Source organism: Vigna radiata, chromosome 3 (genome assembly GCF_000741045.1).
Source record: "Vigna radiata var. radiata cultivar VC1973A chromosome 3, Vradiata_ver6, whole genome shotgun sequence".
In the NCBI taxonomy this organism is placed as follows: Eukaryota; Viridiplantae; Streptophyta; class Magnoliopsida; order Fabales; family Fabaceae; genus Vigna; species Vigna radiata.
The window spans coordinates 11,126,154-11,138,652 of record NC_028353.1 but is presented as its reverse complement, the minus strand read 5'-3'; the positions used below and the strand labels follow the sequence as shown (position 1 = coordinate 11,138,652).

Below are 12,499 nucleotides of genomic sequence, written 5' to 3'. Positions count from 1 at the left end.
GGATCACACACACACACCAAAAGATTGGAAAATCTTGAAACTTGTAAGTTTTTGAAAAAAACTTAATTCGATCACACACAGACACACACACACAACACACAAGCACATACATACACACAGACACACACTCAAACAGATACACACACATACATAGACACAAACACACAGACACACACACATAGACACACACACAGAAACACACATACACAGATAGACACACACATTTTCTCTGCACACAGATGTTCTCTACACACACATCTTCTCTACGCACACAAACATACATACATATTCTCTTTTGCCTTGAATGGATTTTCTTGATTTCTTCATAGTTTGACCATCCATTCAAGATCCAATTTGAGGCTCAAATAAGGTCTAAAACTAACTCACTTATGCATTTACAATATCGAACAAAATACAAAAAAGAATCTAAACCACAAGATCAAGAAGGGAGAAAAGAAAAATACTAGTGTTCTACTCTTTAAAGTATTAAAGTTTTTTTTTTTTTTAAAAAAAAAACTTAATCTTATTTTACCTCTTTAAGTAATGAGTTTTGTTTTCCCTTTATTATAGAGATTTTAAAATATACTAAAAAAACTTGAATGAAAAATAATGACTTATTCAAATAAATATATATTTGCATACATATTATTCCAATATATTGCACACCAAGTTAATGACACAAAAGTCACTTGATACCAAAATGAATTTATATTAAGGATTCACTAAATGAAGAAGTTAAATGCATAATGAAAAAGATTTTAATAATCCGTTTGAAAAATTGTTCTCCTTAAATACTTCTACCAATGCTATCTTTGGGTGAATTTTTCAAAACTTCAACATAAAAATTTCAAAATTTTCTATTTTATGTTTTATTCAAGTGACAACAAATTGGAAGATACCTTTACTAATTACCATATTCCGCTTAATCTTAAAATGAAAACTAAATATTTGTATTTTAATACTTATGAACTTGTATATTATGTTTTAGTCGATAAATAATAATAGGAGTTCTTCTTTATAATAATTTCACTTGATAAAGAAACATATAAAGTTATTTAAAAAAATATTTATAATCTGTAGATAGTCCGGGAAAACATACCAGTTAGTTAACCAACCGATAAATTATTCCTATGAAAGAGTTTGAGACAAGAGATATTTCCGTATCCTCGTACCTTTCGGAACTCGTTTACACGCATCATTCCACTTCTTCCAAACACAAGAATAATCTATATCCTTTTCTTTTCTTTTCTTTCTTTTTCGCCTCTGATCCTCTTCTTTCAAGAATTTCCATTGACGAAGAAGCATAAATTGATTCCATCACCCAATATTTTCATCATTTCTTTTTTGCTTTCGTTCTCCTACCAGTAAGTCACTACTCTCTTCCTTCCTACCCATCTTATTATTTCAACTATCTTGTTAACCGCTATAATAGGTTTTAATTTTCTGTCTTTTTTATCAAGAGGGGGAGTTGGATTTTATTAGAGGAACTGTTTGATTGAATTAAATGACAAAAATTTGTTTTCTTTCACTTTGAATTTGCCCTGCTGCTTAATTTCGTTATGCTTTCAAGGGTTTGAATGTGGACATCATTGCAGTGTGTTTATTCAGACGACAATTCTTTGAATCATGTGAATTCTTTTGTTTTGACTGATTTTCTGTTGCATTGATTGCTGTTGTGACCATTGGCTAAATTGGTCTGAATGGAGCATCTTGGTTATTAGTTCATTTCACATTAATGCCTTAATACGTTTCTCTTTAACCATACAGACTTAATATTATAAAGATTCATCATGGCTACAAAAGGGAACCCTGGAGACAATAGAAATAATAGGAGTCCAATTTCTGTTTTCATCATAGTTGGTTTGTGTGGCTTCTTCTATATATTGGGTTTGTGGCAACGGAGTGGCTTTGGAAAGGGAGATAGCATAGCTGTTGAGATCACTAAACACACAGATTGCAGTGTTCTATCTGATCTAAACTACGAGACTCACCATGATGATGATTTTGGAACATCTGATGGTTCTGACATACAAGTCAAGGAGTTCAAGCCTTGTGATGATCGTTACATTGATTTCACGCCTTGTCACGATCAAATGAGAGCGATGAAATTTCCTCGAGAAAATATGGCTTACAGAGAAAGGCACTGTTTTCCTGATGAAGACAAATTGCGTTGTCTCATACCTGCCCCAAGAGGATATGCAACACCATTTCCATGGCCCATGAGTCGTGATTATGTACCATATGCAAATGCACCTTACAAGAGTTTGACAGTTGAGAAGGCTGTGCAGAATTGGATACAATATGAAGGAAATGTTTTCAGGTTCCCTGGTGGTGGAACGCAATTTCCCAACGGCGCTGATGCTTACATTGATGAACTTGCATCTGCTATTCCATTGGACAATGGGATGGTTAGAACTGTATTGGATACTGGTTGTGGGGTACGTCAAATCATGAATAGACATCCTTGTTTTGGTTATGTTAATTTTGTTGGCCTCTGCATAATGTTTGCATGAAGACATTATTGTCCATAATGAGACAGTCCTGGCTTATTGTAAGCTTTCCTAAAGGAACCTTCAACATTTGAATGCTTCACCCATGACATTTCTTTTTATTGAAATGCAATCATTCTTTCCTGTTTCTCTTTCAAATTTGGAGCCTAAATATGTGCCCATTAATTATATATTATAGCTCATTTTTTGATTTATTGATGGTGCTAGGTTGCTAGTTTCGGTGCATACCTATTTAAGAAAAATGTTATTGCTATGTCAATTGCACCAAGGGACTCTCATGAAGCACAAGTTCAATTTGCTTTGGAAAGAGGTGTTCCAGCAATCATTGGTGTTCTTGGAACAGTAATGCTTCCCTTCCCGTCCGGAGCTTTTGATATGGCGCATTGTTCTCGCTGCTTGATTCAATGGGGTTCAAATGGTGAGAGTAACTATGACATTTTTGCTCTTACACAGTTAAATATATCTTTTAGATCCATAAAAAAGTTTCTTGGTGTCTCCTGTATTGATGATTTCGTAAGTTATTATGTCCTTTATGGATGACAGAAACAATTTTTTGATATATGCATATATACCAATAATGAAGCCTGATTCAGTTTTGTGTTGATCGTAAATTAACAACTTAGAAGGTTGGCTTGTTAAGTGCTTGGATTTATTCTCCCGTGCTTAGACAACCTAAATTTATTGAGTACTTAAACTATGGCCCTGCTATTTCTTGTTATGATGCTGCTCAAGGTCCCATTTTTCTTACATCAGATCAATCTGTTTTTTGTTCACTTCGTTTCTTGGTTTATTAACTGTTTGATGTTGGGCTAACAAAATTAATACCTTGGCTTTTTGGTAGTAAGAAATATTTTCAAACTGTATTTAATGGAGCTTTTTTTCTTAGATGGAATATACATGAAGGAAGTGGACCGGGTTCTTAGACCTGGTGGTTACTGGGTATTGTCTGGTCCTCCTATCAACTGGAGAATGCACTTTCGTGCGTGGCAGCGTCCTGAATATGAGCTTGAGGAGGAACAACGGAAGATTGAGGAAATTGCTAAACTTCTATGCTGGGAAAAGAAATATGAAAAAGGTGAAACTGCGATCTGGAGAAAACAATTGCAAAGTGGTGATTGCACTGAAAGAGAAACTCAAACAACAATGTGTGCAACCACATATTCTGATGATGTCTGGTAAATTATTCACTCAATCTTTTGTCCCTTCCTCTTTTTTCTTTTCACTAATTAACAATACTTTATGTTCAGAAAGTCAATTTCCTGTTATTACTCTTGCACGATATTCTTTGTCAATTGGAAGGATAATATGTGTTCCAATTTAAATAACTGCTTAACTTTCTTCTGAAGTAATATGTTTCTCTTATGCTTACCCCAGACTCTTCCTTAAGCCTTCTGATTGAAAGGATACAAGAAGTTTGAATTTTATTCTATAATCATTTTGCAAGAATTATTTCTTGACTACTAAAATGGTGTCTTAGATTGAGTACTTGAGAAGCATGGTTTAACGAGAATTAGATTTCTTCACTCTTTCTGAAAATTACTAATGAAGTCCTAACCTTTTGGATTATAGACTATTGGTTTCAGTAACTTTCTGGAAAGGTCTGACAATGTGTAGGTACAAGAAAATGGAAAGTTGTGTAACTCCTAGTAAACCTACTGGTCCATGGAAGCCATTCCTAGAGAGACTCAATGCTGCTCCTTCCAGAATTACCAGTGGATTTGTTCCTGGTGTATCTGTGGAAGCATTTGAAGAGGACAACCGATTATGGAAGAAACATGTGAATGCTTACAAACGGATCAACAAAATCATTAGCACGGGGAGGTATCGCAACATAATGGACATGAATGCTGGCCTGGGAAGTTTTGCTGCTGCACTGGAATCTCCCAAATTATGGGTTATGAATGTTGTGCCCACAATTGCTGAGAAAGCTAACCTGGGTGTTATATTTGAGCGTGGATTGATTGGCATTTATCATGACTGGTAACTTCTGGGACATGGTTTCCTTTCCCTTTTTCATTTTGGTCTATTGCCTGCAACTTTTTACTTTCTTTTGGTATGTTGATGACAACTCTAAGATCTAGTAAATTTAACCTTCCGCTGCATAATTTTAGTACACAATAGTTCACATTTCTGAGATTGCACAGACAAACAAGACTGAATTAGAGCACAAACTCACAATGCATAGGCCTAAGCCCTAACAAAGAGTTCTCTCTCAAACATATTTTCAAACTCATGTACCCTATAGGACAACTGTCTGCCTTACGTAAATATATCACCAAAGTGTATAACACCAAGAGAAAAGAAAAAAGAAATGAAACGTGAAAAGCAATACGTAACCATTCTCTTTCTCCATAATAGAAACTTATTTTTGCCCAATTTGTGTTCGATATTCAATACATTACTACTCTTGCTTACGCAATTATTCCTACTTAGTTTAAAACTGCACCTCCTAGGATTGGTCGAAGTCACTTTATTGAAGGGCTTGGTGTGAGATAATTGTTGAAAGGTGCAGTGATGATTTCTAAAGGCCAAGAAAGTATGCATTGTATTAAAAACAATTTTAGTACTTTAAACTTTATGTACAAGGATTACATTCAGGAATTTTTTCTTGAAGCAATAAATTCTGCTAAATTATCTGCCTCAGATTTTTAATTTGAAACTGTAGGGGGGTGAAGTTCTGTTTAATAATTATCATTTTCCTACCAGGTGTGAAGGCTTCTCCACATATCCAAGGACATATGACCTTATCCATGCAAATGGTGTTTTCAGCTTGTACAAGAATGGGTAAGTGCGTGGTAAATGTTTATGCTAGACCCTGTGGTGGAACAACCTTGGAGTCAGGCGTGCAAGGGAAACAAACTACATTTGGGTTTTGCTAACTCAAATGATCAATGCAGATGTGATGCAGAAGACATTCTATTGGAGATGGACCGTATATTACGGCCCGAAGGAGCAGTAATATTCCGAGATCAAGCTGATGTGCTAGTGAAGGTGAAAAGAATTGTGAAAGGAATGAGATGGAATACCAAAATGGTGGATCATGAGGATGGTCCAATGGTTTCAGAGAAGATGTTGTTTGCTGTCAAGCAGTATTGGGTTGCAGGTGACAACACCACTAGCTCGGAGTGATGAACCTAAGCAGTGTGAAATGGAAGAACAGTTCCCAAATGGCATTTGACAAACTGATTCTACTTGTGACTTGGATTCAAGATATTTCCAGCTGAGTCAGATGTGGCCATGAAATCGTCTGGTGTCTTAACATCTGTGGTATATATTTTTCTTATTTCTTTTTGTTAAATTGTAGAGTTTATAGTTGTCCTATTTGTTAGAGTTCACGAAACTTAGTCATAAGATTTGTGTATTTGGCTCCTCCAGAGTTACATTTTGTACTTCTAAAGCAATCAAACCACAAAAGACTCTTTAGATCATAAAGCTATAGATATGATCTTGAAACTCAGGTCATGAATCATTATAGAGCTTGGTTTTTGTTTTACACCACTTCCTTCTTTTCTTTTGCCTCTCTCTTCTGTTTTTTGAACGAAATTTAGATCTTGTCTTGTTCATGTTATAGCTCCAGTTAATTCTAAGTCTAGTGGTTCAACAACAAAACACGTATTACTTTCCGAAAGCATTTAGGTTTCCTATTATTTTAAGCTTCGTTACCCGACATGGTTTACTGGGGAAAAAACGGGTAAGGTTTTAATAAATGAAGTATTTCAATTATATCATCAAATAAGATTAAAAATTGTTAATAATTAAAAACATAAAAATATTGATTATTTTTAGTCAATGTTAGTTGATATTGTTTTTCTAAGTTCATCAAACTTTTTTAGTTAATATTGATACAAGTTTTCTCGTTTGATGTCTGATATTGTTTTTAATTGATGCTGATTGAAATTATTTAAGCTTATTCTTGATCATGTTTAATTTTACAATGTTGTCCGTTTTTTTTCTTGGTCAACTGTAGCAAAAATGATCCTAGTTAATGTTGGTAAAAGATTTTCTCAAACATGTGAAAAAAACTCTTAGCACCTACAAAACATAAGACTAATGCCGTTGATAAAAATATAATCACTATGAACATTTACAAAAAAGAAAAAGATAACCATGACAGTCATCAATAAAAGTTTTTATTTATATTAGCCCAAAAATTATCATTGGCTAAGAAAATCCATACTAATTATCAAGTGATAAATAGCAACGGTATGCAACAATTAAAAAAATAATTCCAATAATGTAAATAGAAAAATAACTCTCATTAACATAAATTAAAAAAAGAAAACTTAGTTGACAATCTGAAAAATAGTTCTTTTTAATTCTGACTAAAATATCTTAACTAATTCTAATTAAGAAATAAGACCAAAGTAATATTAGTTGAAAAAAATTGTGACATTAATTAAAAATAATTCAAATTACCAAGATCATATTTTAGATCACAATTAATATTACAATCAAGTGACTTTATTTTTATTTTTACCTTAAACTTGAATTCAAAGATAACCACAGACAATATTGTCACAATATACGTGTTACATATACTCATCCTGTTACTGAACGATATATCAAGACTTGCAGAAGAAGCAAATAATAATAGAAAATCCATTGAACTGGTGAAGCCTATATCAGGCTGCAGCAGAAGATTTCAATGCAGACTGCCTGAAAAGCTGAAGAATTCCCACTGTTTTTTCATGTGGAGGAGTTGCCTTTTTCACTGCTTCCACCTCTGCAATGGCCATCAACCAAGAAAATAACACTGGAAACTTTTCTGGCACTATAAATTTCATGCCAAGAACTTCTTCATGAGCCTCGTGACAACCAAACAATGCACAAAACACAATTTCCACGATTCCAAAGTTGCTTTCCACCTTTGCATCGCGTTCTGCCAGATAGGTCTTCATTCCATTTTCAAGCACATTTAGTTTTTCATACACTTGTTCAACTGCCTTCTGTTGCGCTTCTCCGTCAGTTTTCAATACTAGAATAGTCTTCTCCACCAACTGCAACAAATAAATAGAGAAAAAGAGAGCAATACATGCATTAGAACAAAAGCGCTTGGTTTAAACAAGAAGTTTGATCGACCCAAGTTAAATCTTAGTTCCAAACACGAAATCCTATATGTTTTAGTTAGTTCACTAAACTAAAAAAGGCTAAGGCTTAAATTTACAATCCGTCACAAGTCATCTTGTTAATTATTATCTAAATCATAAAACTTATATAAGCAATGGACTACCTGTGATTGAATGACGGATGCATGCATTAATTTTCTATTTAGTTCTTTCTTTATTTCTTTATTCACAAGTTTAGCGGTTGACGGATTTTTCTTACAGAACTAACTAATCACTTTTAGTAAAGCTATACTTAATTATACTTTCCACCTATAACATTCAAACTGAAGATCCTGTTAAACTCAGGAAACTTGTTTAAAATATGTGCCTCCCATTCTATCAGAACTTAGTTAGTGTACATTTGTGATGGGTTTTTCCAGAAGATTAAATATAGGATTCAATACCAATGATACTTGAGTCTAATTGACACCACTCTAACTCAAAACCACAAGACAATGCAACTTTATAATCACATTTAGATTCCCAGCTTTGTGTTTGGTTCTAATCTTGAGTTATAAACCAAAATTTGTGAACTACAAATGCTATCTAGTCTTTTGACATTTCACCAAACAAGTGGTGTACGATATGGAAGCAGTGATGTTACTCTGTTACAAGCAGAAATTAGCCAACAAGTATAAACTCAGATCAGTAATTTTGTTTTACTAGTGGTTTAGTTTTTAAGCAACTGCTACTATTAATTTTCATTTTCATACGTACACTAATACGAAATTAACATTATGGAAGCAAGAAATGCATGCAATGATGTAGATAATTACCTGATCCTGAATGAAACTGGACCAGAAGCGAGCTTGGGCCCTTCTGTAGGAATGGATGGGAAGCAGGTTGGGAGCATGTTTCCATGTTTCATCGATGTATTCAAGGATCACCATGGACTCAGCAATGGCCTTTCCATTATGAACAAGTACAGGAACCTTCTTGTGAACCGGATTGTACTTAAGAAGCAATTCGCTCTTATTTCTCAAGTCTTCTTCCACATACTCGTAGGGTATGCCCTTGAAATTAAGGGCCAATTCTACCCTCTTGGCATATGGACTGGCCCACATCCCGTGTAGGATCACCTTGTCTTTCTCTGCCATTTCGCTCATGAATTGATGATGATGGAGTTCATGCTAAGCCTATGGGCGTCTTTTTATATATTGTTTTGAACTTGATCCCCAAGGAATGGAATATAGTATTCCAAAGGTCAATCTGAATGGGCTTGATTCAATTGACCAAATTGTATTTGGAGTGTGAAAACAATATATTTTTTCATGATAGTTGAATTTATTTGTTAAGACATTATCATATTTAAAATATTACTAAATTAAAATTGCAATTAATTTTAACATTTGGATTGTCTTTTGAGACACATTAACCTTTTAAACAAGTGTTGAAAAAAAATATTTTTGTCAATTATAGAAAGAAATCATCTAAAAACAAAACACGGTGAATGATGTTGTTTTGTGAGATTATTTTATCCCTTGCAAAAATATTCCACAAGGGTTAAAATTGAATTTTCCCATACCACATGGTATAAATTAGAAACATGACAAAGAAAGAATGACAACAATCACCTAAGATGCAATGAAACCTACTAATTGAATCAACAATGTTGGTTGAATTTAGGAAAGATCTTATGCACTTGAGAGAGAAGTAGAGGAAATGGATGTGCTGAGGTTAGAAAAGACCCACACTAAGAGAAAGTAAATGGAAAAGTAAAGTATTCCTCAACTCTTGTAGGAGGAATCCAAAAACCTAAAAAAACTCTTACAAATATAGACATAATAGATATTTCCTCATTAGTTGGCTTTCAAATTCAACCTCAAATACATCCTCTTCTTCCTTTAAAACATCGAGAGCTATAGTCTCTTTTCACCTAATAGGAGTTTACTTAACTTTGACTTGAAGAACTATGTTAAATGACATTGAACGTTGCTTTTGGCTTCAATCTTAAAGATGCACCTCATGCACTTTGAAGATTCCTAAGAGCCTGTCCCATGTAAGCTTCTTTAGATCAAGGGCTTATGTTATGGTTATTTTGTTGGGCTCACATATCTTTGGCATACTATCTAGTGACTTTAGATTAATTTAAGCCTTAGAGGAATTCTACTAGAGAGCTCCTAGCCCATTTAGAAGAATATTAATCCTTCCAAACATGTCATCTATGCTCTTAGCTTCTTTTGTTGTGAAAGATTCATATTGGTGTGTTAAGGTGACAACTTTTATAAGTTGCACATATTCTTTATCCTCATAGTTAATAATCAATGAGTATCAGATATTCTAAACTTTTTATATTCATTTTTAGATAAATCCTAGATAAGAGTGTATCTGGCTTTGTTGTTTAAGTGCATTTGATAAAACTCTTCTTATTACTAATCTTGCTTTAGGGATATGATCTCAATATCATCATACGTGATGATTTTCCATAGCCGATAATGTGTTCAATTTACTTACATCTCTATATGATCTTTCCAATAATAAAAGTCTTCTCCTATAAAAGCAAAGGATTTAGAGAGGAAAGTTGCTTCTCTCATCAAATATAACTCCATTCATGCAATACTATAGATCTTTTCCTCTAACAGGTGTTAGTAGCTCAACCTTTTAGAGCTCGCGCTTTAATACGATTTGTGAAAAACAAGTTAAAACACAAGGGAGGGTAGATTGTGTTTTAAAAGTTTTTGCAATTTTTCTCAAATATAGTACAATGATACATAATCGCATAATAGTTTTATACCTAACAAAAAATATGTCTAAAACCTTTAAAAAACATAGTTTAAAAATCTCCTTCTTAAGTTAACACAAATGCAATAACAAGCAATGTTAACAAGATAAGAAAGGAAAGGAATACTTAGAGATTTTTATACTAGTTTGCCTAATTGTTCAAACTACATTAAGTTCACAATTAACAAAATGAGTTTCATTATGCATAATATTAGAATTTCAAGTGTGAATCTAAGTTCCACATTAGATAAAAATGGGAAAGTAATTTAAAAGGTCACTGGTTTTGTTCACTAGAGATGATAGCTTTATGTATAAGGTTTAAAGCTTTATGTAAAAGAGTTGTTGAAAAACCTTTTACAATTGATGATCAACTTTAGCTCATAAGATAGTCTTCCATGCATTTGAACAACTTGATCATACAGGATGCATTAAATACTCTCCAGACATACATTAAATGCAATTATCCTCTTGAAAGAGCATCATGATAATTGATAGAACTTATCAAACCTTGATTAGAAAACCTTTACTCTAAATCATGTAAAGCACTTAACCATAGAAGACATATAGTCTTTTTGAAAGTTGAAAAATACACGTGCCAAGGAGTAATATAGAATAAGCATAAAACATTGTCGCTCTTTAAGGATTATGTTATGAAGGTTCTAAAAAAGATTTATCATTTACATTTAGTAAAGAAAACCCTAAATTCTAATTTAAGCACCATAATTTCTAGGTTGTTGATTAATGTCCAATGATTAATATCATTACTTGTTTAGGAAAATATAAACCAAACTCATCCTAATACATGTTGAAGAGATGCCAAATCACAAACTAACGACACCTTAATGTTAAACAAGAAAATAAAGGAAACAAGTTATGCAAAGAAAAGAAGAAAGAGAAACCGTTATATAAAATAAAGACATTTGTTTCTCATCCTTATATAAGACTTGTTATATCGATGTTAACAAAATTGATATAGTAAACTTTTGTATTGACACTTGAAAATGAACTCGTCATAGTAGTTATTACTGATACACTTAATGGTCTCATATCGCTTAGGAATAAAGGCCAAAGTCCATCAATTGTCATCGTTAGGGTCAATCACCACACATTTGAAGTATTATCCATTTTGAAGCTTGAACTTTGTCATAGTTTTTTCCTTAAAAGGTGTCTCCGAGGATGGAAGAAGAAAGAAATATTTAAATTGTCTTTGGTCTAAACTCCTAAGTGATGTTTAATTATTGGGCGTACCAGAACATAGGTCCCACAATCAAGGTTTAGGAGAAATGAGAGTTTAGCCCTAGTAAAAGGTTTAAGGGAACTGTTCATTTGTTTTAAAAACCTTGTTTTCGATCCTACGGTGGATGCAAATGTTTCGATTCCAAGTTCGTCGAATGATACCATTAAGATCAATAATCCCTCATCCAAGATATTGTCTACTTTGGAGTGATTCTATCACAATTTTATTTTTAAAAGACATCTTAGAAAATGAAAGGAGAAAAAAAATATTTAAACTATTTTAAACTTCGACTCTTAAATAATATAAAAGAATTGGATGTAATAGGAACACTCACTAACGTTTGGAAACTGAAATTTTTATACAATTGTTGGTAAGTAAACAAAAACTTTATGGGGGCAAATTAGTAAACAAACTTAATCCATAAGCAGTACAATAATTTTTTTAATCAAGCTTGATTTAATACTTTTTACAATTAAGATGGAGGAAAAAACTTTCCAGTCTAAATTAGAAAAAAATTGTTTGAACTCAAAATGTTCACAAAGAGGGCACAACCCAGATCCCTGTCTATTTTTCACATTATAAACATTAACTTTTAAAATATAAAAGAAAAATGGTATCTATCTTTAGGGTATTGTATTTTGAATATCCAGCCCAAACTCGTAGATGCTAGACTTAGCCCAACTTGTTAATTCAATTTAATTCAATTTTACGTTAGTTTTTCTAAAATATAAAAATGATAGCTACACATTTCTTCTTGCACCTCCATAATTTCTTCCAGCACTCCATACATTTCAAAATTCTAATTTTAACCATCTCCATTTCCAATTATAAATTCAAAATTATTTGGAACATACAATCCAAAATACAAAATTTATATTTTGAATTATACAACTCTGAAAAATACAGTCTAAAATTCGGAATACAAA

At 32.9% G+C, this 12,499-nt stretch overlaps 2 protein-coding genes across 3 annotated transcripts; one reads left to right on the top strand and one right to left on the bottom strand.

Moving 5' to 3' along the window:
• The first annotated feature begins 1,116 nt into the window (after positions 1-1,116).
• LOC106756749 (probable methyltransferase PMT2) lies at positions 1,117-6,003 on the top strand. 2 transcript variants are annotated; one of them, XM_022779431.1, is made up of 7 exons: positions 1,117-1,364; positions 1,768-2,438; positions 2,718-2,928; positions 3,397-3,685; positions 4,131-4,490; positions 5,217-5,294; positions 5,408-6,003. In XM_022779431.1, exons 2-7 carry the CDS (start codon positions 1,791-1,793, stop codon positions 5,637-5,639), a joined length of 1,818 nt encoding a protein of 605 aa, XP_022635152.1. In that variant the 5' UTR covers positions 1,117-1,364; positions 1,768-1,790; the 3' UTR covers positions 5,640-6,003. The 2 variants fall into 2 exon arrangements, with proteins under 2 accessions (XP_022635152.1, XP_014494795.1); XM_014639309.2 differs by having other exon boundaries at positions 4,125-4,490.
• A 933-nt stretch (positions 6,004-6,936) lies between these two features.
• On the bottom strand, positions 6,937-8,762 carry LOC106757282 (glutathione S-transferase U9). The gene is made up of 2 exons (XM_014639918.2): positions 8,392-8,762; positions 6,937-7,507 (listed from the first exon to the last, which is right to left on the bottom strand). The coding sequence occupies exons 1-2, from the start codon at positions 8,719-8,721 to the stop codon at positions 7,133-7,135; spliced, it is 705 nt and encodes a 234-aa protein (XP_014495404.1). The 5' UTR covers positions 8,722-8,762; the 3' UTR covers positions 6,937-7,132.
• Positions 8,763-12,499: the final 3,737 nt, after the last annotated feature.

Excerpts from the sequence above, each read along its gene's own strand:
- LOC106756749 (XM_014639309.2), top strand. The coding sequence starts at position 1,791 with ATGGCTACAAAAGGGAACCCTGGAGACAATAGAAATAATAGGAGTCCA. Across the intron at positions 2,439-2,717 it reads TATTGGATACTGGTTGTGGG|GTTGCTAGTTTCGGTGCATA; the intron begins GTACGTCAAATC and ends TGATGGTGCTAG. Across the intron at positions 3,686-4,124 it reads ACATATTCTGATGATGTCTG|GTACAAGAAAATGGAAAGTT; the intron begins GTAAATTATTCA and ends GACAATGTGTAG.
- LOC106757282 (XM_014639918.2), bottom strand. The coding sequence starts at position 8,721 with ATGAGCGAAATGGCAGAGAAAGACAAGGTGATCCTACACGGGATGTGG. Across the intron at positions 7,508-8,391 it reads CCAGTTTCATTCAGGATCAG|TTGGTGGAGAAGACTATTCT; the intron begins GTAATTATCTAC and ends TATTTGTTGCAG.